General features: G+C 37.9%; 1 protein-coding gene across 16 annotated transcripts in view; it reads right to left on the reverse strand.

Moving 5' to 3' along the window:
• Positions 1-485: 485 nt before the first annotated feature.
• The window catches only part of EYA4 (EYA transcriptional coactivator and phosphatase 4), a 147,305-nt gene continuing 120,483 nt past the window's right edge, over positions 486-27,307 (reverse strand). For 8 of the 16 annotated variants that reach the window (XM_061378155.1, XM_061378159.1, XM_061378167.1 and 5 more), the window contains 9 exons: positions 25,801-25,937; positions 24,245-24,328; positions 15,033-15,122; positions 9,144-9,202; positions 8,881-9,041; positions 6,284-6,398; positions 5,295-5,416; positions 2,907-3,007; positions 486-1,300 (listed from right to left, as the gene is read on the reverse strand). In XM_061378155.1, the coding sequence (XP_061234139.1) occupies positions 1,220-1,300; positions 2,907-3,007; positions 5,295-5,416; positions 6,284-6,398; positions 8,881-9,041; positions 9,144-9,202; positions 15,033-15,122; positions 24,245-24,328; positions 25,801-25,937 (950 nt within the window). In that variant the 3' untranslated portion in view covers positions 486-1,219. Of the gene's footprint in view, positions 1,301-2,906; positions 3,008-3,046; positions 3,148-4,177; positions 4,382-5,294; positions 5,417-6,283; positions 6,399-8,880; positions 9,042-9,143; positions 9,203-15,032; positions 15,123-24,244; positions 24,329-25,800; positions 25,938-27,307 lie in introns of those variants that run through there. The other 8 variants (XM_061378157.1, XM_061378158.1, XM_061378154.1 and 5 more) reach the window with 3 other exon arrangements.

Consider the following 27,307-nt stretch of genomic DNA (forward strand, 5'->3'; position numbering starts at 1 on the left):
ACTGCTGAGGGAATCTTTAGTTATTTTTTATTCCTCACAAACTTGTGTTTTATTCCCTACTTGGGCTTAACTTCACATTTTCACCTTCCAGTAATACCACCTGAAAACTCTGTCTGCTGGGTGTAAGTTTGTCCTGTTTTGCACAGCTGGTGTACTCACTATATGGCTTTCAGTGAAATAAGCTATTCGTGAATATGGCTCTTAGTTCTCTTGTCAGACTATCAAGAAATGATGTTGAAGGTATTGAGCAGGTTTTTTTAGCTTTCAAGGTAGCGGTCCCCAGTATCAACCTCCCAACATACTCTTAACTTTCCTCAAACAATCAGTGGAATTATTCAGAATCCAAATAAAAACACAAACTTTCCTTTATTATATTTTCTTACTGCAACAAATACTTAAATGCCAAAGCATTTAAGTGCAGCCCTGCTCTTCGTTTTCTCTGAATTTCAAATTTGGTCATGTCAAAAATTATCACAAAGGTTGGGTTGTTGTTTTTTTTTTTTTTTGTTTATCTACATAGTTTTTAACCAAAATTACATTATAACACACAAACACAGTCTTCTCTTTAAGGCACAACACGTCATTATGCACATTCTGTTTGCCAAACTTATAAAAGAGACAATATTATATAACCCTCTCCCCCCCCTGCCCCCCCAAAAAGAAAGAAAAATTGCATCCACTTCCAAAATCAGCTGCTAATAAAGTCACAGTAAATTATTTTCATCAATAATTTACACAAATTACAGGTCTAGACAGGATTGTCATTATACAGTCTGAGTGCATTCCAATTCAGATTTTCTGGGTTAGGTAGGCTAAAGTCTGGTTCAAACCTCAGTGCTGAGAATATATCCCATTTTGAGGAATGTTGTTGAACACCACCTTGTTGGCTGGAAGATGGGTGTTGGTGCTTTGCCAGTTCGAGTCCTTTGTTCACTCCTGTCAGGGCTCACTTGGTGTGTATCAGCAACCTCCACAGTTTCAATTCATTTAAAAACGTTGCATATATAAGACCATAGAGCTTCCTTACGTAGCACTAATGTTTTAACTCCATTCAGCAATCTGAATTCTTCAATTTGGAATTTTTAATTCCAAATATTTCTTTCCTTCTTAAGACAATTCATATGTGTAAAGCCAGAGGCATTGAATCACACATAAAAATTCAGTGTACTTGAAATATATATATATATAAAAAAAAAGGATCGCCAACTTTAGAACACAGTTACAAATACTCTAGTTCCAGTGCTTGATGGAGAGCCAAGAGGTCCGAATGACTGGATATCCTCCAGAAAGGCATGTTGTGCTGTGTTTGTTAGAGGGAAGAAAAGGTCAGGAAGGATGAACACTGTGACACAGGGTGGTATGTGACACATGAGGCTAGTCAGATTACCACCACGTATTTTACACCACTGCATTTCTGGATTGATTTTTGCTAGTAAAGTACTGACAAAAATCAGACCAAAATAGATCTGAGCTTTATAGTTGAAGTTAAAATAATTAGATAGTCTTTCTTAACAGCTTTTTTGGAAAGAGCCTCTTGCTTAATAAGGACTATTTGCTTATTGTTAGCATGCAAACCCATACCAAGGAGCATTAATAGGAAAGCCCATTCTGCTCCATTTATTAGACTTTGCAAAATAGCAAACCATCATTTAAAGGTCCATGATACTTTCACTAAAAGAGCTTCACACACAACCCTTTGAAACAGAGTTGGATTATTTTTTACTCGGGGTGGGGGGAGGTGGAGGGGAGAAGGAATCTCTTTGGATAAAAGATTTCTGGGTCAGAAGAGGAAACCTTTCTGGTTTAGAAAATGATAATTTGTGTCACAGAAAGCATCACTGTCTATGAGAGATGCAGATATATGCGCTATTCTCCTTTGTCAAATCATCGGAATAGAAAAAAAAACATTCTTTCATGTTGTGTTCAGATCTATTTGTAGTGTGCTATATTCATCAATCTCTTTGAGTTCTGTATCTATCCATGCAATATAGCTAATATTAAGAAAAAAGCATGCTAAACTGGAAAGTACACAATCCAACCACCTTTGTTTAGCACAAACTATAAACGACCCATCACCAGGACTGCACCTATAATAAGGAACCATTTGGAATAAGCATTTTGGTTTATTTTAATTTTGTTTCTATTCTAGCTACAACACTAAAAAGGAACTTTATTTTGCTACTCCTAGCACAACAATATTTACATCACTTGTCCTGCACAGACATTGTGAAACAAAATTTTCAGTTTCTACACCCTTCCAGGGGTTAAACAGGGAAGTATGGTGCAAACTACGCATTTGATCTGCTTCTGAATATTGAAAACTTATCTGGTAAAATTTTGACTTGTATTATTATCATGAAAAAATTGAATATTTCTAATGAAACGGGTTTTTTTTTTTAGCAACGCAGGTTTGGTGCACAATCTCTTGGATCACATTACATGTTCATCATACTTGGTCCAGCAAACTACAGGTTTTCATCTATGTCAGCAAAATATTGCACAGTCCTTCAGATGCTTTTCCATATTCTCCACAACTTCTCTCTTAAAACCTCTGATTTCACCATTTAAAGAAAAAACACCATCCCAATTATAATAAAATAGCCCTTTCTGTATCTTCTGTTTATCTTTAATTTGCTTAAGTGTCAGACATTTTAGCTGCAATAATTTTTCATTTATTTTTACAATAATTTTGCTTTTTTTCTTTCCAAACTGAAGTGATGCAAATGCTGAATCCAAATGGTTCATTAGATTACGCTAAATTTTAATCTCATCATGCTCTTGTTGCCTTGCATCTGTAGGCTGAAAGTATTTGTCATTCTGCAATTGTGCAACACTGACAGAAATGCAAACAGAAAGGCTTGCATTAGTAGCTAGGTATCACACCAACATTTCAGAAGACAGGTTACCTTTTTTGCTGCCTGTTCTTCTTCTACACCATCCCCAATTACAACATATACTACTTTTCTGCCAAACCTTTGCATTATTCGTTCAAAGCAACTTTCTTTCCCTGGAAGATAAATGAGATAAGAGTTCAGAGTGAAGTTACCTGATTAGCTGCATGTTCCTCATCTCGTCCATCTCCAATCACAACATAAGTTATGTTAGTGCCAAATCTGGACACTATACGCTCAAAACAGCTCTCTTTGCCTGAAAAACAATGCACTACTTATTCAAGCTATTACAAAGCCTTACAAAGCCTTATAAAGGATTAGTGCAGTGGTAAGACATTGTTACTACTACTTTTTTGAAGTTTCCAGACTTGGGATTTAGAGCCAAAACTAGTAAGAAGCAGTGAATCTCCTTAGTGACGCTAAGCTGTTCCAGGTAAACCTAAATCACTTTCTTAACAGTTACAGGAAAGCCACTAAGATAAAGGAATCAGCAGCACTGCAAAAAATAATAGCTCAGTAAATGAAGAATAGAATTTAAATATTTCCCTATTATTGCAGTAGTATTTTTTCAAGAAAAGCAGAAGTTTTAATTCTAATTTATCTGCAACAATGGGTGATGTAGCAATGGAGAAACTGTTCAAAGCACAACAGACAAGCAAAATAAAATTGAACTTCATGAAGCATTTGACTCTTTTGAAGAAATGTGGAAGCGAGCAGGCTAAACCAGTAACAACAAAAAACAGGACTGAAATGGACCAAGCAAAGTCATCTACCAACCTTCTAATTGTACACAGGTTCAGTTTCATAAACAAATGATTGTGCTATCAATCCTCAAACTGTCCTAATGGTTTCACTATTTCCACACGTGATCTCCATATTTAGTTAACCCTTTTCCATTAGGAGGTTTCTCTTTGACATGTGACCTACACATGCGCTATTGCAAAGAAATCATCACCTGTTGTGAGACCTTCCATCAATGTAAAGAAACATTATTTCTTTCCCCTCTGCAAGAGCTTTTTACCTTGTTATTATGTTTATCCCCACCCCAGGGTTTTAATCTCTTCTCACAAGCACATGATTTCTAGATCTCCCATTCTTACCGCTCTCCTCTTGCTTTTTAAAAGCTGGCCCACAAAAAAGGGCTTATGATTAGGAAAAGCATCGTGAGTATTAACTGTTGAGTGAGGACAAGATTTCAGTGTGTGCAAGCAAGAGCTGCAACTACAGTCCTGTGCTCAACACAGTGCAGAGATCACTGAGATGAAAGATAGAGAGAGATCTTGTACCCCAGAGTTTGCTGTGCTCCCGACAGGGGTGTAACAGCGGCCACACTGTTCCCAGAAGGAATTCCTGGTGCAGAATTACTTCGACAGCGCCTCCAGAGACTGTGCTTCACTTCACCACCCCCTTCTGTGCTGTTGGCACTATTTGTTAATGCTTGTTCCTTTGGTCCAAGTGCAATCTCAGTGACTGAATCCAACATGTACAGGCTGTATGACAGATGACATTCATTCCAGAGGCTGCACAGTACCATGTGGCATTTGGGATACTTTGTGCCTCGACTTAAGTTTTTAAAGTATTTGAGGCTTTCTGTCTATAGGACAGCTATAGCTAATTAAAGAATCACTGAGTGATAGTTTTTCCTGACACTCTTAGAATATGCAGTTTTTTTCACTTGTTAAAATAATTTAGGAAATATATTGTAATGTATATTGTAATGCTTTTGTCAATGAAGTTTCACAGTATATGTTATATAGGTACAGAAATTAAGCATTCCTGAAGTAATAATTGGTAAATCATGAAACCTGCCAAAATTATTAGTCATTGTAGGCTGAGTCACATTTCACAGGAATGGTAACTTTTCTTGGTTTACAAGAAAATTTTGGATGCAATTTCCAGAAGCCATAAGTTTCCAAACTGTAACACACAAGAGGTACACAGTTATCAACAGAATAGGGAAATGCCCTTGCGACATTCATCAACACAGCTTCTGTTGGCAGCAGTTGTCATTGATGTACTATGCTTCCAGAAAAACCTTGTGAAGCAGAGGCCTAGCTTACATATAGCTCAAGGTCAGAGCAGAGGCCATTTTAAAGAAGTTCTGCTTATATCTGAATTCACAAAACACTTTTCTTCATTCTTTTCTGCACACTTTTTGTTTTCTGCACCATGTTTAGAAGTTTCTGAGGCTTTAAATCAGTTTGGAGACCTTTATTCCTTGAGGTATTATTGAAAATAGGGTGAATTTGGAATTTATCAACATAAACACATCCGAACATATGCAATTCCTAAATCCTATCATAAACACTGTGTCAGAGAAGTGTCTTGGAATTCATCCACTGCTGGCAAAAATATATCAGTAATGCAGTGTAGTCGGAATGGGTGAAAGAATAATTTTCTTACCTATTTTGGTTGCACTGTAAATATTTTCAATAGGAAAAGCTCCTCCTAAACTGTATAGTAGAACTTTTGCAAGTGCTGGGATAAGCTGGGTTGTTGTTACCAACACGTTTACACAGTTACTCCTAAAATGCGAAAAAAAATTTAAGTTTAAATAGTCTAAAACTGTTACCCAAGTGCTGAGGAGGTAAACCAGTTGTGAAGAGCATATTCAGGAATCCTCAACATTTACTTTCACTCAGCACTTTCACTTCCAGAAAATTTTGGCAAAATCCTTTAAAAGATTATGCAGACCTGATTTATAGGAAATATTCCATACTGGTTTATAAAAGAAAAAAAAACAAACACAAAACAACAGGCCCTAAAATAGAGATAATTAAGATCACTCAATACCTCTGAAAATAGGCACTCCAGTGATTTGATAGCATAATTTTTATGCTAGCAATTAACTGGCAGTTGCTACCAGTGAAATAAAAGGATTAGGAGAATGCAAAACCATAATTTGTTAGTTCTGCCTAGAGAGGAAATACACAATCAATACACATTTCAGTACAATGACATCACTTGCTTCATGTTTCAAGAGTAGAGGAAGAGATAAGAATAATTATGTTAATAAGCTAGCACTGAATGCTGAAGATGAAAACCTGAATAGCCAAGTTGTTCTAGCAGTTGCACAACAGAAAACTGAGCCTTGCTACTGTACGCGCTGGAAGGCTGGAACGCGAGCATGACCATGATGTGAATATGGAGCTCAGAGCCAACAGTTGTGACTTCATAGAATCATAGAAAGTTTTGGGTTGGAAGAGACCTTAAAGATCATCTAATTCCAACACCCCTCCCTGCGATGGTCAGGGACACCTTCCACTAGGCCAGGTTGATCAAAGCCCCATCCACCCTGGCCTTGAACACTTACAGGGATGGGGCAGCCACATCTTTTCTGGGCAACCTGTTCCAAAACTAGAAACTTTTTTACAGTAGACTCAAATACATACCTTGTGCTGATAATTGATAATGATTTAAGCGCATTTGTTAGCCAGGAGTCTGTCAGAGCTTCAATCTCTGCTCTTAATTGCAACCACGCATCTCTTTTAGCGGGCCCCAGGAGTCCTTTTATGTAAAAAAGGAAGAAAAGAAAAAAAAATTAAATTCTGTATTAGCTGGAATGTATAGGTTTTAAGGTTGTTGTTTATATTTTGAACTCCATTAGAACTTGAAAACACAAAGAGAAAATCTGTTTTTCAAGGCTTAGTAAATTGCTTTTTTTTTTATTTGCACTTTGCTGTATCAAGGATTGCAGACAATATTGCAGATACTAATAATCAGTCATCTGAATTGTTTTTTGTCTATTCAGGCTGTTTTACTACATTTTCAAGTATACCTTTCAGAAACACGTATTTTTAAAACCTATTGTTCACATACATCTTACTCTCACTGTCACGCTTTAAACCCCAGCCAACAACTAAATACCATGTAGCCACTTGTTCTCTCCATCCCCTGGTGGGATGTGGAGGAAAAGGAAAAAGGTAAAACTGAAAGGAAGATCTATGCCATTGGGAATACAGGCAGAGACAAAAGAAGACGTTAGAATAAACTTGCCTTTGCAGTATCTGCATATATTTAAAACTGCCCTGCTTGTGACTGTATATAGATGAAACTCAGGTTAATACATCTGGAAATACATTTGTTTGCTGAGGACTTGATCTTCATATCCTGTTGTAGTTACCAGTGATAGCTCCTTTGACAGCACTTACAGCCCTGAAATGGCTGCACATTTTATGTTCTCATATCTCAGTCAGTCCTTAAAATCATCTTAAAATCTCCTGTTGGGTATGAACAGTTAGATTTTAAAAAAATACCCAACCTGTAAATGTTGAGACATGAATTTTTTGGAACCAAGGTATTTTAGAATTAGATATGATACTGGAAGAGCAGGGAAGCAGGCTTTCTGAGCGTTCGTGTCCCTCTTCTCTTTCACACCCTATGTTGACAAGAAGTGGTGATGACTGCCTTAAAAAAATATGAAATGAAGCAACCTAAAAATACCTAGTTAGGTCTAGCCTTCTGTTGCCTTCTAACAGCTATTTTGAGATACACAGATACATGTGTTATAAAAAAGATTATTAAAAAGCTAAGTAGAGGATGAATGAAAAAACATACCCACTAAGGATGAAATGTATTTCATAGGCAGGATTTGTGGATGAGGATAAAACCTTGATACAATGAACCGTATTTGCACTCTGGCTTTGCAATGATTGTTTCTCTTAGTGTGTTTCCTTTTGCTATGCTCTTGGACTTGTGCTCTTACTAGTGTTAAAAGTTACACGAAATCCAAAAACTTCAGAATCTTAGATGCATCAGGAGATACACTAAAACACTATGACGCTTTGTTAATACTGTTTCCAGAGGTATTAATATATAAAAACTCTATTATTGATACCAAAGAAGGGCAAGGCAGGGCAAGAGAAAGCCAACCATTTGCTATCACTCTTTGGTCCTATTGCTTCTTCCTTTGTCAAGTGAAGACTCTGAACTACTCAGAGTGAAAACATATATTGCAGATTTACGTAACTTAAGTAAGGACTAAGTCATTGGCCATTTTAGTTGTACAGTTTTGCCATTTCTGAGAGACTGCTAAACCCCCACCAAACTGACTACTTTTACTGAAGGTGAGCTTTACTTTGAGTTTTAGGTTCCTCTGAAAAAAAATAATTCAGATGAGTTGAAAAAGCCCATGTTATAGAATGGGGGAGTGTTCACTTGGACTTTCTCCTGGCTGGGCTGGGCTCAGCTTTCCTCAACTGTGGCTGCAGCCTATAGTTGCCTGAAGACTTGTAAGTATTCCCTGTTCTCAGAGTCTCTCCTTGAGGGAGTCAGTCGACATACTGCCCTCCTTGGAAGAAGGATGGCTGCCCCTGCAAGTCACATCAAATTCTTCAGGACAGATTCTTTCAGTTCTGCTGTTTGATTTCCTACACGCCTGAGGTCATGGACATCAGTGAGTCCACAAATGCAGGAAAGCTCTCTGCCCAAATGAGATTTGTATTTCTTGATAACACAATTAACTGTGTAAGCTACAGAGCCAACAAAAGGGGCTAGTGGCATGGGAGTGCCAGAATTTATTTCATCCACTGGTAAAAACAGACAAGAAGGTACACAGCAGAGAATTTAGCAGAATATTGTGTTGTTACCAACCAAATAATGAAATTATAGGATGGAAAAGGCCAGCCACAAGTAATTTGTACTGCAGAAGTGACACAGCCTCTTTCCTAGAATAAGTGCATGTCTGAGGTAGAAAAAGTGGCTCAAGCACTCAGTAATGTGAATATATCCAAGCTGGGTCTGAAGGAGAAAAATGAGCTTTGTGAAAGCAATATTGAGGTCTGCTCAATTTTCCCATCTCTGGTTCTCCTCCACAACAGCACAATGTTGGCTCTGCCATTACAGTCAGTAGCTTTCAACAGCCCGAGGTCCAGTCACATCACTTTCCATTCACTCTGTGGCTTCCAAGTCACATTCCCCCTGTGGGAGTTCACTGCCATACAGTTTCACCTAATCAGCATTCTGAATTAGTTTTGACACTTAAACTCACCTCCTATGTTGTTCTTGTAAGTATTATACAACTCTTTTACTCTTCTGTAACGGAAAGCCAGCTTCCTCATCCAGTCAACCCCTCCTCTTACACCTGTTGGCAGACAAAGGTTTGCACTACTTGCAGCTGCATGGAAGCCATCAGTTGCAAAACTGTAGGTACTGCAAACACCCAAAATACAGTAAAAATAAATACAATGTATTCCTGTAAATGCTCAATTTATTTAATCTTTGAAGAAAAAAACAAAAACAAATGCTGCTTACCTTAGGTCTTGTCCATTATCATCAGAAGAAACATCATCTATATGAACTTGATCACATTCCTGTTGAAAAAAATCCAAATGATAAACTATAAGACAGTATGCTCACTATACGCATAGTATAGGTGTTGAAGAAATGATCGGTGCAAGTCGCTAAGTACACCAGAAGATGGCAGTGTATATACACCTACAGCTTCCTATTGCCATCAGTTTCTTAAAAATGATACAACTTTCAACTCCTACACTGTGTAAATTATTAGCTAAAATAGGCCTTCAGAAAAGCAATATGTAATTTTAGTGTGAGCTTTATATTAAAATTATTTTAATAGAAAAATACCAACAATTGCAAATCTCATTTATAGTTTCTCTGGCATACCAAGACCACAAAGTTAGCTAAACCTTATTTCCCCACTTCCTAAAAGCTAGCGATGATGAACCTCAACCAGCATACAACTTCTGTTAAGTCTCCAGGAGTCTGGATGCTTATCAGATTCTTTTAGTGATTTATCCAATTGTCTTGGGCTGGAAAATCACAGATAATCAAGCAGTCCTGGAGAGCTTCATTATTTCCTGGTTTCAGAAGAGATGGAAGTACCTCTGGGGAACTGAGGTACATTGGAAAACTGAACTCCCCTCATTTTATAATTGGATAGCTAAAAAATATCCTTTTCTGCAGCGTGGTTATGGCACAAAGACAGGAAAATGTGGGGGAAGCACAAATAAATAAGTCAAGCTACCACACAATGGTAAATAGGAACAGGCATCATATGACTGTTTAATGTAGCTGCAAAAATAAACATCTTAACCCAAAGATGCACCTGAAATTCAGTGTTCAGAGATTTTATTTTGCTGTAATTTTTAATATTTAAAATAATTGTTATTAACATAATCCTATTTATGAAAAAGTTCAAGGACACATTTAAAAATTACTACCCACAAATGTTTTCCAATAAGTTAATCTCTTCACTAGGACAAAATGAGGCTGAGCTTTCAAAATGCCTAGTTCTGTGCCTCAAATAGTCATCTGAGTCATCTATGTCAAACAAAGTTGCTGACAAGCAGCGCTTAACTCAGACTCTCTGTGACATGTTGGAGTCTGCAGTTCCGAGTTTCCAATCTCGGTCTCACACTAATGTTAAGTTGTCCAGATAAAGGACAAATCTGAACAAAGAAGTGATTTCCAAATGCATATGCCCCAAGTTCTCAGAGTGTAAATTTTGAGAATTAACATTTCTTCTTTCTGTTTTGTTTGTTTTGCAACTGAATGAAAACATAACAGACTTCTGCCCCCATGAAGTTGTTAAAAAAATAATTAGCAACGTTTGTATAAAATAAATACATATAATTTCAGTTTCAAAGACATTATTACATCGTACAAGTAATTAGAATTAAAAATTTTGTGCCAAGACTAAAAGAATGAGTGGCCAAACTCTGCTCATTTGGCTTAACGTGTTAAGACAGGCATGAAAGATCTATCTTTGAGGAACAGAAATGAAGCATACTTCTCCCCACTGGAGAAATAAAATTTGTTGGCTTGTCTGAGGAGATTATTTTGAGCTGTAGAAAATTTTAAAAAAGCTGCTTTTGGATGTGTGTAGCAGATGAAAAGAGAAAGAAAAGGGCAAGTGGCAGCTGAAATAAAATATTAATTTCTTTATCCTTATTTATTATTTACACTTCAAGGAAAAAAGATGCAACTATACTCCACCCAGTGTAGGGCAGGATCTCAAGAATCAGACAAAAAGCCCCACCAGGACAAATTCTAACTCTACAGTTTGTGGTATCTGAGCAGTATCTGGCTTGCAGATCACCTTCACAGATTTCCCTGGAACTGGTCAAAGCGTACGATAACTTGAAGAGTTTAAAAATCAGTGCTGTGGATTTGAAGGTGTACTAATTAAATGGAGGGCACACAGAAGCCCTGATGGATAAAGGAGTATCTGCTGCTGTTTGAGCTTTGTTAAGCCTTTCAGCTACATTGTTCCAGCATTGAAAATTCCAAATAACTGTTCTGCTGATAGTTTCATTAAGTTAAATATGAGTGGGTGGCAAAGGCTTAGCTGTTTACTTTTATTTGTTTTATCTAACAGTTTGTGCATTGACTCTAGGAACAGAAGATGAGGTGAACATGCAGTTTTCTGATTACTTTCCTCTTGTCCCTGCAAGAAGGTTAAGTTTAGAAGAGGATCAAACCTGATAGCACTCTCCAGCTTTCTCCTTTCCCCCCTTTCTCTCCTCTTGTATCTATGTCTCACCTCAACATGTACTTGCAATACACATTTGCCAACCAGCAACAAACTCATGTGCCCTTCACTCTTTGCTTCACTTTGCTTTACTTTGTTTTCTTTTTTACTTATGTACTTCAACTAAAATGTTTACATTTTACAAAATCAGGAACTTTCAGGAAAAAAAGAAAAAGCAAATTGTTTGAGCAGATTTGAGACAGTTTGCCACTTTTATCCAAAGAAACAGGAAACTGGTGGCACAGCACTACACTGGAGTTTGCTTGTAAAAGATACCAAACAGTTGTGGGGAGGAAGGAAGCAAACAACCTCTCTGGCACTTTAAATGTTAAGGTAAAATACTTTTAACATCAGCTACATACTGGTTACACTCAGGTCACAGAGGCTCACTGTCAGTGCAAGGTCAAAACGAATAAAGATAAAATATATTTCCTGAGAGTTCAGGAATCTAGGTATAATAACTGTCTTTTGCTTGAAGCAATACTAATTTAAATTATATCTGAGTGCAAGCAATTCTTTGCAGCAATTTTTAGAGCCTGGAAATTGGAGAGTACAGAATCAACAAATCATCCATAAAAATTATCCTCTTGGAAAGGACAGTAATTTCATTATCCAGTAAAAACACTGACTCACCACAATGAACACAAAAATGTTATTACTGGGGGTATATTCAGCACTATGCTTTCTCAGGCTATACACTTCTTTTAACATATGTGTTTCAGTTTCTGTTAAAACTAGTTTACCTGACTCACAAATTCTGAGACTTATCCAAATACTTTTTTTTATTTCTCATTTTTATTTCTAATGAGAAAAAACAAAGGATGATAAAATCTTTTTTTGAAATAGGGTAGAATTATCATAAAAATAGACATGGGATTCACTTTGTTTGAATACTCTTTTCATCACTGTCCCTGAAAATGGAGGGGTATAATGGGAGTTGGAAGACTCATGTCCAAATTCCTGCTTGCAATTTGTAGGAATTGGGTTTTCTTTTGCGCACACAGTGTTCTCTACCAACATTTCTGAAAGATGTCTTAAAATTAATACTCAGGGTGAAAGGCTTCATTTCATCTCTTACCTGATTGAGAAGAGAATGCATTAGTCTGGATATTATAACAGAACCGAGTCCCATCTCTAAGCACTGTTTAGGCACATGAACTTTCTAGAGCACCAGACTCCTATTTCTGTGGCAAAATACCAACTGCCCTCCCAAGCAATACTTCTCAAGCTAACTAAAATTTATACACTGAGAATGAAATATCTGGAGAACAGCCTAGCCTGAAATAAAAGTGCAGCTTGGCTGATTAGAACATAGGTTACTGGGTCAGCAGGGAACGTCTCAGCAGATTGGAATTTCTGCATCAGCAGTCATTGTAGTGAGACAGATTTGCATAGAGGAAGGAAAACTTTATTTTTATATGTGATAACTTCAATAATTTGGTTATTATTACTAGACCCTGGTATGCAGTGTTTCCAACCAAGAAAAAGAGGGGGAAAAGACTGCTAAGAGGATGTAGTAGCTGGAGTCCATATTACAGGAATCCAGCTTCATCAGTACCTTATACTTGCCATGCCCAGAGCCGCAAGGTTTACTGTGGGATGAAGGTGAAAGCAAGACAGAAGGAATGGGACCTGATGGCTCAGCATTTAAAAAGTGAGATGATGAAAAGACTTGTAATCTGTCTATTGAGTAAAAGCTTGTCTCACTTCCTCAGTAACAACTGAAGGTCTTGTGTCTTGATGGCCATGACCATCAGCAACTCGGCATTTATCTCCTGGGGAAGGATGGTGAGAGGAATGGACAGACAGAGAGAGGGAGAGAGGGAGAGAGACGAGAGAGAGACACCCAAGTCGGAATTGGGGAATACTCAGAATTGATTACATTGTCATTGTGCAGATGCACTGTAATATTCAATAATGGCCATGTGCTCTGCAAATGCAATTAAACAGACAGATTTATCCATTTGCATATTAGAAGATGCCTCTGTGTACTTCTGCACAGGATGCCATGCAATTATGTCTTATTTTCTAAGATGACAGAAAATCATTGGTCTTGCATATGCCAGAATGTGCGCATACAGCTCATTTCAGAACAAGAAGTTCAGAATTCTAGTAATCTTGTAAGAAAGTTGGTTAAGAAACAAAGATGAATTCTGGGCTAGAAAATACCTAATTGCATATAGAAATTGGTTTTCATCACATCAAACTGATTGAGTTATAAGATTCTCCAAGAGAGTCCTGAAATAGTATTTTTTGATTTATTTGAAACTGAAAACTCTTTGGATACTGTTCAAGCTCTGAAATGAGCTGGAGTATGATTTTTTGGACAGGATATTAAAACCACCCTATGAAGAATATACAAAATGTGATGATCCACCTATGACAGCTAAACCTGAGATCTACAAAGAAAATAAATATTGAGAGAAAGGAATGAAGCTTCAATGGCCATTAGCAAGAATAAAGATGTATGGAAACAGGACAAAGCTCCATTTTGCTGAACTCTTCCACTTGAACTCAGCACAAGATTGAAGATCTCTGGGCATATGCTACCGAATGGCTTAAACCTCATTGGGTGCCACATGAAATCTGAACACACAGGGGCAAAGGTCTTCTAAAAAGAAATTTAAACAACGCTTTGAAAAATTGATTTGGACTCTATCTCTGGTACAGGGCACCATAAAGAGAACATTCACTGAACACACTTGCATCATCAAGTGATGACTCACTAGGGCTGCAATAAAACACTGACTGGTAAAGGCATGTCCAGGGCTTTGCTTTCTTATGTTTTTGCTGCTGGAAGGAGGAAATGCAGCTCAGGTATTGGGTGAAGTAGATCCCAGTTTCTTAACTTAAAGAAAGCTAAGAATAAATGAGGTGTGCAAAGGATGACAAAGACAACAGCAGCCTGATAATTCTGCTTTTCTTACTGCCTACAGTTGATAAAGGAACAAAAGAAGTGCATACATTCCCAGTGAATGGAAAAATCTCACCCTTATTTTTTCTATTCGCTCAAAGAAAACTTTCTCTGACATTTTAAACCAAACCTCAAAATCTTCCAACTCCCATTAGCGGCAAAATATCCATCCACAGAAGGAACTCTGGATCCAGTAAAAAACAGCTGACTTAGATCAGGGGATGCCCTGAAAACCCCCAAGTCTCTGATGCTGCAGTCTTTCAGGCAAATGAAAAATAGTTTACATTTGAGCAAGAAAAGGTGGGATGGGAGGGGGGCGGGCACCTGTGGCCAAAAGGCTACTCAGGTATGTGGAGACAAGAACAGACTCGCTTTTGATCAAATAATGACACCCACTGAAGGCAAATTTAGAACTTCAAGAGAAAGAAGGTGAGGCACATATGTTCCTCTCCTGGAAATGACAGTACACAGCTCTAAATCAATGAAAATGGAAAATACAGCCATAGGACAAAGAGAGGAAAAGGTAGTTTGCAGATTCCCTCTCTCACACAGTTTAATGGAAGGACTCTGGTTCAATAGAAGTCACTGCCACCTAGCTAACCTCTCTGATTAAAGTATGACAATCCCAAAATCTAGATAGGCAGAAAATGTCACACACAACAAACAGTAATGAACAGAAAAAAATAGTATGTTAAAAACTCAGGAGTAACAGCGTTCATGCTCCTTTGATTCTTACCTCTAAATCATTAAAAAATAAATGTGTGTCAGCAAGGTTAAAAATCATTTCTTCCATTCGCAGTCCAAGAGTCACTGCCATTGGTGGATCCTTAAAAAATAGAAAGCACAGTTAACTACTTAAATACCTTATATTAGAATTACTTTAAAAACTGCTGCATAGAAAGTGCTTAAAAAATTAACACTGCAAGAAATTTCTTCAAAAATCCTTTCAGTATTAAGCTGTATTAATATAATGCTATAAGAAGAGGCCGCTGAACATGTGTGAGAACATTTAGGGTAGCTGGGGATGTTGAAACATCGAGTTTTTTGACAGTCAAGGCATTTGTAACTGGGCTAAACTGGCATGGGAAAACCTGATGGCCATATGCAAACCTGCATAAAGAAGGCTGTAAACAGGGAAGGAACTTCTTACAAAAGATGTATGTAAGAAAACCAGCATTTATTATTGTAACAGTACACCAAAATTTTTCACCCCTGAGCATTTTATATAAGTATGTAAATATCTTGGCTGTCAGTTTCTGGGCAGACAAAAGCTGAGTCATGGAGCAGTAACTAATTTTTCTGACCCAATCCACAGAGTCAGCAGCAGAGGCAGAAACAAAGTTACTTCATGTGACATTCAGTCTGCTGCACAAATCCTTTGATCACTGGGCTTTTCTTCCCAACTTTTGGACACATGGAAGTCCTCACCAAGGTTATGCTAAATTGGACTAAGAAAGGTAGTAATCTACCAACTGATTACTTTGTGAGCAATTATCCTAAACTGTGATATGAAGGTGTGATTTAAGAGGCCTTTTCAATTTCTGATGTCTCTGCTTTATAAAAATACAAATGGTACTCTGAACCTATGCCCATTTCCCCAAATTGAGTTTCACTTTGGATAAATCATCACTATGTTTAGGCCTACATCACTTCATTCCCACACTTTGTCACTCTAGTATGTCTCTTCAAACCCTTAGTCCTTCTCTGTCTCAACATTGACCTTTCATGCAGGCACTCACTGATGAATTTCAGGGCTCTCCTTTATGATTTTACTGCAGGTATCAATTCAACAAAGTGCCTGTAAGTGTTTTTCTTAGTATTCTTTCATGTGCTTGCAATCTATGGCACAATTCTTTAGGCAGTCCCCAGGAATGGGAAAGGATACGTAAGGTTGTTTGCTACAGACCACCCTTTCATTTGTGATGGAATATAGGATTCTTGTCCCTGGATAAAAGTAATTTAAACTGTTGCATTTGTTCATAGGTCAGCTTCCACATTATCAGATCACCTTGGCAAGACAGCACAAATCTATGGGTCTGCAATAACAGTTTATATGAGACCATTTAGTGTATAGTAAATGTGAAATAATTTAAACTTGAAAAGCTTGCTGGGAAAGAGGTTAAGCCAATTTGCATTACCTCACATTTGTTCTAGAATAACATAGCATACGGGCAGCTCCTGATGCTTAGCTAACACCTGGTAAAACTAGTATTATCATTGCCTTAATCATCTGCCTGAGCTTGTGTAGTTCAGCTAACATTTCATGCTTAACATACTGCAATGGACTTTTAAAATAGAATCCAAGGATCACAGAACGTTTTGGGTTTGAAAGGATCTTAAAGCTCATCCAGTTCCAACCCCCCCGCCATTGGCACGAACGCCTTCCACTAGCCCAGGGTGCTCAAAGCTCCATCCAACCTGGCCTTGAACACTGCCAGGGATGGGGCAGCCACAACTTCTTTGGGAAACTTGATTTAGTGTCTCACCACCCTCACAGTAAAGATCTTCTTCCTAATATCTAATCTAAATATCTCCTCTTTCAGTTTACAGCCGTTACCCCTTGTCCTTTGACTACAGGCCCTTGTATAATGTCCCTCTCCACCTTTCTTGTAGGCCACCCCTAGGTACTAGATGTGATCCTCTTCTCATTAAAATGAAAAAAAATAATAATCTGTATTTCATCATTCAAACTCTGATTGACAATAGCAAGCTTTCAGAAATCCCTTCTTAAATACCTTGAAATTAAAAGTCTAAAAGTTTACCAGCATCTGGCAACAAAATCACACAAAACCTCAAATGCTCATTTGTTAGTATTAGGATCAAAGGCTTCCCAATCAGGATCAGACGTCCCCTACTCCAGGGCTTTGCAACGACAGAATAAAAGATGGTTTCTACCCTCGAGCACTTAAATATTAATGGTAAAATCTGAGACACAGACTTATTTTGACCCTTGCTCATAAAAAAGTCAGACTTGAAGGGAGAATAGTGTACAAGAAATGGTAATGATCCAAAGTTAGACCCACTGTCTGGAAATGAAAGGAAATATTTTTATGTTGACCCTTGAACTGGTCTTGACTACCTTTCAGAAGTAAAAACCAAATGCAGTGCCTAATAACAATTTCATCCCCTATCTTCTGCAGTCATGTTCATGGGATCTGAAAGTCACGTGGCTGAAGGCAGCAGCAAAGGCAAAGGTCGCTTTTCCAAGGGGATGATTAAGGAAGATACGTTATCAGATTTGCAAAAATCATGTAAGAAATTAGAACACAAATCATCAAAATACTCTGGACTCGTAAGATTCTTCATCAAGCCATAATGCTTTTATCAAAGTGTCATCACATACAAACATGTGTTTCTCTCTCCTTTCTCGTGGTTTTTTTTTCTGTGCACAGTAAATCATATTTTTTTCTTTCTAGACACAGTGTAATAGAGTATTTGCAATATGCTTCTTTACCTCAATCCTATGAACACAAAGGCATGTGCATAACTTTGTGCACAGGTGGTAACTCATTATTATTTATGTGAGTTAAGTTATTCACTGGAGTGTTTCCAGCACTGGAATCTCAGACTTTTGATTCTCAGCCTCTTTTGTTCCCTTCCTGGGTAGAAGCAGACTTAAATGCGGAAATTTGCTATAACATATTCCATTATAATCCAATTTATTTTTACAGAAACTACCAACTATGTATCACAATTTCCTGCCTTGCCTAGTAGAGTTGAAAGACATAAACGTGACAAAGCTTTTATGATTTTCTTATTAGTAGTATTTTTGTAACCAACTATGCCTGACTTTATTACTGTTAAAATGAGATTTCCTATGCTCCTGTTTTGAAAAAGGCATGTGTAGGATATTGGTAGGTACTACATGTAAAATAAAATGGAACAAAGAGAATTCATTTCAGCGTAGTGTGCAATCAGTCTGTGATCTCACACAGCAACTTCTGCTGAGAATAGTTATTGGAATTGAATTTTCAAAACATGGACAATTCTTCCTTTAATAAATTGTCCAAAACTTGCACTGCAACTGTTTAACAAGAATTAAACATCATGTTCCAAATTTTTCCATGTTAAGTTCATTCCTTCACATACAAAAATAGACATAGAAAGCAGATTTGTCAGGGTCTCGTGGTTTTATAATGTTTGCACGGTGTGGAGGAACACAACAACCAGCGTTTTACTGTCTTTCAAGCTGAAGCAGAAGCTTCAGACTAACTGAAGTGGCACAAAGCACAGAGTGTTGAAAAGAAAGCAAGAAATATGTGCAGCTGATACAGATTTGAGCACAGCAAACTGAGAGACTGAATAAGAGGCAGACTGAACTTCTGCCAAAATGTATTTTGTGCTACTCTGCACAAGAATACACGAAAGAGAAAACAATAATAAAAAAAATAAACCTGGAAGTGTTCCTCAGATAACCTGCAGAATAAAGAACAACTCTGGCCCTCAGAGGAATGATTTTAGCCAGATATCATCAGTGTGCAAAAGAGTCACAACCAGCTACAGCGTTTCTGTATACCGAAATACAAATTAGTTACTTTAGTATGAAGACACTAAACTGGAGCCAGACTGTCTGTCTGTGGACTTCTGTACTAGACTGGTCCATCCACAATGCCTCCTGGGAGACTAGATAAAAATACCCTAGGAGGACCAATATTTAAATGTGTCGTCCAGCAGGAAAGTGACTTGGAACAAAACCCCATAAGTTCAATGTCCATTAGTGGAAGAAAACTATTTAATACTGTCTTGGAAGGTCAGGTTTCAGCACGAGATGTTAAAACTAATTTAATTTCTAGGAAGAAAAAATGCAAACACACCAAACTGGTTTTTATAAAACCTCAGAAAACAAATAGATAGACTGCCAGGTAAATTCATTGTGACAGGAATTTGTACGCATGAAACCTTAAAAATAAGCAAGAAAACAAACAAAATATGTAAATAATATTGTAAGAATAAATATTCAATGTGTGGCTGTCCTGAACAGACTTACAACAAAACTGGCCTCTGGAAAAAGTGGAAGATGCTTACATACCAGTATTTTTTGCTTAAAAATACTTTCCTCCATTATAGGAATCTCAGATTTACATTCAGCTCTCACTCTCTTATAGGAACAAATGTTCCCATATTCATGGGAATAATGGAGGAAGAGAATACATCTCTTCTTGATAACTATATCTAGCTGCTGCTGAAGGACAACATTTCTATTTCACAGGGAGTTTCTGTTCCACTCTCTCTAGAAAGTGGTAGGAAAATGGACTCAGAGGTCTCAGACAATGAGGGACTGGATTGAGAGGACAACTGGAGGTCATGAGAGATGGTCCATTAATACAAGGCAGACAAAAGCATTTTTATGAGTGAATTTGGGAATGTCATTACAGGTGATAATGGTGACAAAGTTTTTCTGTTTAATGACTGGACAAGCAGAGAGTTAGCAATAAAAAGCTACTAAGCCCTTTCCAGACAAGTGTACAAGGTTAATGTCACCTCCCCAACAGCTTACTGTCATTAGCAATGCTATCAAAATTTCCAACTGTGATCATCAGGTATGGATTTGTTTTGATTTTTGCACTTGGAAATCACATTCTCCCCCTTCAGAGGTTACAAGGGACTCTATTATCCAGTTGCACCTTGAATCACAGCATTTATCTGGACATCCTTGCCCTCTGGATCGACCTGGGAGAAATGAATGGAATATAAAATGCTTGGAGGTAGACAAAACTCCAGCTTAATCAGCCTTAAATCAGCAAGGATAACAGGAATGCAATGGGACAAAGAATACACACTGTTCACAGGGAATAAGAATGTACCTCATAAACTCTTAACAGATGATGACATCTCCTAACACATGTCCTGTCACATCAACAAATCCTCACTTAAGAGCTCAACATTGTAGAAAACCGTATCTGCCAACTGGTGCTCAGCTGCAAAAACCATCATCAGCCACACAAGTCATAAACTTAACAGCTCAAATGCCAATGTTCATAATTTGCCACTGCAGTAAATAATTAAAAATAGAAACATACTGGTTTTATGATGTACAGAGCAGATGAGCAAATGAGCTGAACAACTCAGATGTGCTCTTACTGCTGGGAGGCAGCATGGCTTCCTTGAAACCTAACACAGGTGTAGTGTAGTTTTTATTCTCTTTTTATGATAGTTCTGACCAGCCCAATAAAACAACCACAACACCAAAAGTCAGACAGAAACACCCACAGGTAGAAAACAGCAAGCCATAGAATATTCCTCTGGGTAAGTTTTATATTTTAAATATCAAAGTGATGCATTGACCAACCTCTGCCAAATCTCTCAACTTCAGTGGAGTTTAAAGCTATACTCTTCTGCTGCCCAGACAAGCAGCAATTTGCCCTGTGTTTTAGATGAGATGCTTACAGCTGCAACTTAAATCCTTCAACAAATCAATAGTTTTGTTTTTAACATGGTTATTGTAACAGCCTTACATGATTCTGAAATCAAATAATCATCACACCATGAAAAGTGCTGGACAAGTATAAACCAAGGAGAGTGTCCATTCTCAACTTCAGAAATCCTCAGGCATAAGTCAGAAATCTGTTTTCTCTTGACAAATATATGAACTAAAATTTGCCTATTGGATACAGACCTTCCACTAATCTCTGCCAACAAATGCCCCCATTACCTACGGGGATGTTGGTTTGTCTTTCTTGTTTCTCTTTTACTCCACTGTAGGAATCTTTTGAAAGAGAACCTGTTTGTCTTGTGGTATCAATGCAACTCTCAAGTGTCCCCACAGTCATACACTGGTGCTGCCACTTGGCCATAACAACGTGATGGCTACCTCCCCTCACTGCATTCCCTTCGCAGCCTGAATTGTAGCAAAGTAGGGAGATTAAAAGACCAACTTGTTTTCACCCAGTTACTGCAAGATATAGGCTGAACCCAGGACAAAGTGCTAGTGGAAAATGGAATTAATGTTTACATGTCAAGCAGTAGATGGGAAAGAACTGAAGGTGAATATCCTTGCCTGTCTGAATATTCATATTAGCTCTAAATCCAGCATCACACCACTCCTTGAAAATATAAAGTGAGCACACTTAGCCAAAGAAGATGCCTTCCCTTCCCTTAAACCAGTGTTCACATTAAAGACTCACTAATCTCATTTAGTCACTTTTCCTGCGACTTTTTTTTTGTGTGTGTGCCTGTGTGTGTGTGTATGATTTCTATTTTGGGAGTAACCTGATAATGTTATACAAAATGGACTCACAAAATACATATGGAAGACAGCATGCACAGCTGAGCATCTGTGTGACATTATACACCTTTATTTTTTAAAAGCAGAGAGGAAATCACTGCAATTATTTGGTATCGTTATTTTCTTGGTTTTCATTGTGAAGTAACAATTTTATGACACTTTTCCATGACAAATAATTCTCTTGACACTTTTGCAAGACCTATGTGTTCACAAGACTTCCACTGAGAACCTCACAATTCATAGACTATTTACTGTCATAGCAATCTAATTTTTGTAATAATCCAAACTCCAGTCTGGATTAAGACCTTGTTTACAGGTGGAAATCACACACAGAAAAGATAAGGGCCACATCTGCTACAGAGGTCATGCAACAGAGACTGACTGAGATCCATCTGTGGTATCTTTCCCTTCCCCCATGTCTAACCTCTTAGGCACTTAAGCTTACACATCTTACCTAAAGTTTAGGCAACACTTCAGTGACATGCAAAAGTTAAAGTCTACCCATGTTAAGATCTCCTTGTGTTCCCTGCCTCCCCGCAGTCAGCAATATATATACTTGAGATTCATTGATAATTACTCATTACCTTCCTAACAAATTCTCTATAGATATGGCAAAGGTAGTCACTGTAGGAAAGAAAAGTCTACTACTTTTATTTTACAGTGTCTGGAAATGAACGCATTTCCTGACTTGTGTGGATGTCACCCATCAGTATAAAATAAATAAATAAATAAATAAATAAATAAATAAATAAATAAGATGGATTATACTTAAGAATTCCTCTCCTTTTCTCATAGCTATTCATGTCATTTGTTTACTGATGCTGATCTCAGCAGTATAATTACATGAATTTCACTTGCCCTTACAGATACTCTTGGTTTATACAATCGAACTTTATCTGCTGTCAGTATTACTGGCTGTTAATACGCCATTACTGGATTTTGAATGGACAGTCAAATTTAGCAGTAAGTGTTCTTAAGAACAGTGACTGCGTTGCTTTTTTTTTTTCCCAAAATATTTTTGCTTGCAAAAAAAGTGGGAAAAAAGAGGAATTACATGTCTCCAAGACGGTTTTCGAAGTTATCCATAGATGTTTGTGAGCTACAAAATGTGCTCTGATTTCTAAAACTTTGTATTAAATTTGACTTTGAATTTAATTATTTATTATCTGCGATGGAGCATAAGATGTAAACATCCCAAGGGCACAATCAAAAAATGATTAATGAAATGGCTGCATCACTGAGGCAATTCAGCAAGTTCTGTGGCAGTCTATAGGCTACACCCACAGTGATATAAATATTCATGTTTGGCTAGGTTTCTCTCTTGTTTTAGTAACTATAAGATAGAAAAGGTTTTGAAAAAGTCACAGTTTGAAAAAATGTTTGGAAAACAGCAGAAGAGGAGTTTTTGACAGTGTACTGAAATACGCACTGTGGAGCTGCCAAACAAGCAAGGCTGTTTTTTACAAGATATGATAACATCTTAGCATTCCAGAAATTCAGCTTTTTGTCTGGGGCCTTTGAGTTTTCCTGTTAAGTTTCTCTTTTAATAAATAAAAAATAAAAACATGGAGGACTGTCCCATCCATGTTTATAATTCACAATTTCTGGCTTTGGACATTTCTAGCCTGCTGGCTGGGGAGGTGGGTGTGGAAAACATTTCTTTAATGTACTGTTTCTCACATCCTTTTCTCAAGCATCTGATTCTGCTGGGATAAATGGCAGAAAACATGCTAAATAAGCCCTTTATCTGAAACAGTAAGGAAATGGTTATGTACTTAAATACCATTTAATTTGTTTTCCTTGAATGGTGCAACACCTAGAAAACCACATATGTACATATCAACATTTCCCTTATCTAGTTTTTTCCTTGCATATATTTGCCCTACTTTTTAATTTTATTCAGGCCTTTAGCTCTACCCCTCCCAGCAGTCTGTTCCTGTTGCTATGCCCTGGTCTTCCCACCAGTCTCCTCCCCTTGCCCGAGCAACCCCATTCTCCAGGCTCCCATCACCAGCCCTGTGGGCCTGGCTGCTGACTCAGCAGGGAACCTCAGTCCTGCTCCTGTAGGTTGCAGTAGCTTCTCTCTGCCTCCCCTGCTCTTCCTTCAGGTCTCCTGCTCCCTGCTTTGTGACCTGATTCCTTGTGGGTCTCACCAAAGGCGAGACAATGTGTGCAACTGTCTGCTTGGGAGAGGATTCACACCCCAGCATTACTCACCCCTGAGCCAGCCAGGGGAACCAAAGATTCAACAAAAAAGCTGAGGTGTTAAAGAGTATCATCTGCAGCTGGCACTGAAACAGGTCAGTCTCTTACTTAGGTGCCCTGATTCCTCAATTTCCACATAAATTTATCTATTTTTCCATTTATTTCTTAATTCTTGCTCTACGCATCCAGATACTGCCAGTTATTTCCATTTGCCATTGTATCTATTATCTCCCTGCAATCTCTTCCAATGCTCCTCAGGACCCTCATCCTTGTTCCTCTGTAAACTGTTCCGTATTTGCAGCATCTACTTCAGCCTTACCTCATATATTGTGCTGAACAACTGAGTCTCATTTCATCCTTGACTTTTTCACATTAACCCTCTGAAAACAGTGTTTACTGTACACTTTCCTTCTAACTTCACCCAAGTCATGATTAACACAGAAGGTGAAACACACATAGATGTGCAGGCTAGGTAGCTCTGACACAATGAATCGACACAGAATTCATGGCTCACATACCTTGCCATACTTTTGTGCATAGGATCCTGTTAGCAGCGAATGAAAAACTATGATTGTTTCATCCAAATCCCAAACAAATACACGCTGAAAACAGAAATGGGGATAATATTATTAAACAAATAACATCAAAGTCCCACCACCATCCAACCCATGAGGCTAAAAATCAACCACTTAACCAAGAAAGTTTTCTCTGAAAATCAGCAAAAACAGTGTATCATGCATGGTAAAAAGTCAGGAGGGTAGCTTTTGAAGTCTTCAACCATTTCTTATTTGTCCTCTAAAAAGCTTTTCAAAAAAGTTGTATAAACATAGATTTCAGAAATGTGATGGGGGTCAAACGTAATTGTTAACTTAGGGATAAACAGTACTCTCAGATACTTCTCCATGTCTTACTGATTCAAGGTCTTTATTTCTACTGTATAGCTAAAATAAAATCTTGAGTAAAGGTGTTATATGTCACATATAATGTTATACAGAATTTAACGATAAAATGGATTATGATAACTAAAAAAAAAAAGGGAAAGAACTCCTTATAAGGGGTTCATTTTCACTGGTAAACTATAAAATAGACAGGAAAACTGAAATGTAAGAAGTTAAGAGTTTTTTCACTGGAAAAGTTAAATCCTTTGAAAAGCACAAAATGTTTCAGTTTCTGTACAAAAGCCATGGCATTTAGATTCGGTGCCTAGCATGGCAATCCACCCTGCCACTCCAGGAGCGGCTGCATGGTCAGCCAAGTCCCAGCAACAGTCTTGTCTTCTGCTGCACTCAGCACTGGTCAAAGGCAGAGCAGTGGGACTGACCAGGCAGCAGGGGACACCCGTGCAGCATGCTTCCCTAGTGCCAGACCTAGAGTGTTTCATACGTACACAGGCACTCTGTTTCCTTCTCCTGCTCCTGTCACTGTAAGGCAGCTCACTGCTAGCACAGAAGTAATATGACTATAATTACTCTGTTGCTAAGAGGTCACCTGTGTTTGAAATCATCTGTATTAGGCGGATACATTTCTTCATGAAGGCACTGATCTTGCACATACTTAATGACAGTTATAACTTCACTGATGTGAGGTGCCTCACTGAAATTCACTGGCATTACTTTCAAGCACAAGGACAAACTTGTACCTAAGTATTTGAAAGGCTATGGCCAGGTGTTCCTGCACATTTGCACTGCATTCATAAACACATGTAATTAAGCTGAGCGATATACGAGAGACTTCCTTTAAAAAAAAAAGAAAGAAAATGTGACAACTTTGCATACAGAAGTCTCAAAATTTTGCGGTTCTACTGCATGAGAAACTGAAAGACAATCTTAGAGCTAGAAAGTGGAATGCTGAATCACATTTGCTTTTCTGCAAAACTTTGTCATACAGAACAGTAACATCTCACTATACATGTATGTTAAACCAGCAACTAATATCTGTCATAGTCAGTTAGTGAGACTAAGTCCATGATGTTTTCGAAAATGCTTTAAGCTATTTCCACAGCTGTAGTTCTCAGAATTTACTTTTCACCAGAAGAAACCTCCACATTACCATTCATCAATGACTGCAGGCATACCTCCAAGTCACTGTCCGGAGGGGGTGATGGATTATTCTTCCGCCCTCTACCCCGAGACTTTGACCCAGAACTTCTACATGTTCTCTCATCAAGATCTTTGATTGGCGTGGAAGGGCTCTGCACTGTGTCAAACTCCCCTGTAAAGCCAACCATTCATGGCAAAATTAATGCTGCATTTTAAATACTAAACCTTTTTTCTCAAAGCCAGACGTGTATATGCAAACTCAACCACAAGATGCACCAAAAAGAGTTGTATAAAATGACTAATAATGCGGTTTGTCTTATGTAGATGGAATCTGCAGATGCCACATACACTTTTCTCTTTACCTAGGAAACACTGTAAACTGTAGCAAAATATGAGAAAGTTTAGAATGACACATTATGCATGTGCGGATCTATATACAAATACACATAAGCCCATGCAAAATATTGACGTATCCAAAGAAGATATATTTTAGACGTTACACTAATGACTTCTCAAAACATAAAATGCCTTTTGAAGTAGTTCATTTCCCATGTTTGGAGTTCAGCTATACTTTTTCCAAGGCCTGTATTACTTTTACCAGAACACCCTTTGGCACTATTCCACACACTAGAACAGCCCTTCAGCTTCCTGCTTCATCTCCTCCTCCCATTTCACCTGCTCTTACATAAAGCTCACTTTTATTTTTTTAGCCCTTACCTCTGCCCATAAACTGTCAGAGAAAAGTCATAATATTAAATGCAATATTCCAGTTGCTACCAGAAAGAGGGTGAAGTCACACAAGTATGACTGATCATCTTTCTCTAAGCATTAGCTATTGTCTGCTGCCAGAGAAATGATGTGCTGAAAGGACCTTTGATCTGGAATGGCACAGCTGCTCTTAACACTTAGGCCAATCCCTGACTTACCTATTTAATCTACTTTGCCTTTGCTGGTAACAGTGTGCTTTAGAGGTGATCAGAACCAGTAGCTATGCAAGTCAGACAAAATGAAGAAGGTATATCCTGAAGGATGACATGGAACTTCTCTTTATGAATTACTTTTATGCCACAACTCAATAAATGGAAAATAACCTTTAATTCACAACACAGTACCTTCAGTGTTCCTTTAAAATTGCTAGACATAAATGCAGTTTCGCTAGGTCCCCAAGTGCTAAATGACATAAGTCTTCCTTCATCATTGATCCTGTTAATGATTTGATTTTTCTCCATTAAAGAAGGAAAGGCTACAGATTGATCTGACATCTAGTACAGAGTTTGATCCAAGAGAGTCTTTCTGCTGCATGTAACTGTGCACTTCTGGGCCACTTTGGTAATATTTGTTAAAAGTGCTCATGATGGCACATCTACAGAATAAATTAACACTTGGTACAAACAATTCCCAAGAATCATCTACGATGCATTTGATTTTGAACCGGAATCTGAACATTTTTTATTTTTACTAAAGAACGTCACTAAGAGGCCAGCAGATCAAAGAGAATGTTTTTTCTGCTCTGTTCTGAACATGCAAGACCACATCTGGAGA

Source organism: Neopsephotus bourkii, unplaced genomic scaffold (assembly GCF_033783945.1).
Source record: "Neopsephotus bourkii isolate Nb327-2 ecotype Australia unplaced genomic scaffold, CSIRO-AGI_Nbou_v1 NB_1765, whole genome shotgun sequence".
In the NCBI taxonomy this organism is placed as follows: domain Eukaryota; kingdom Metazoa; phylum Chordata; class Aves; order Psittaciformes; family Psittacidae; genus Neopsephotus; species Neopsephotus bourkii.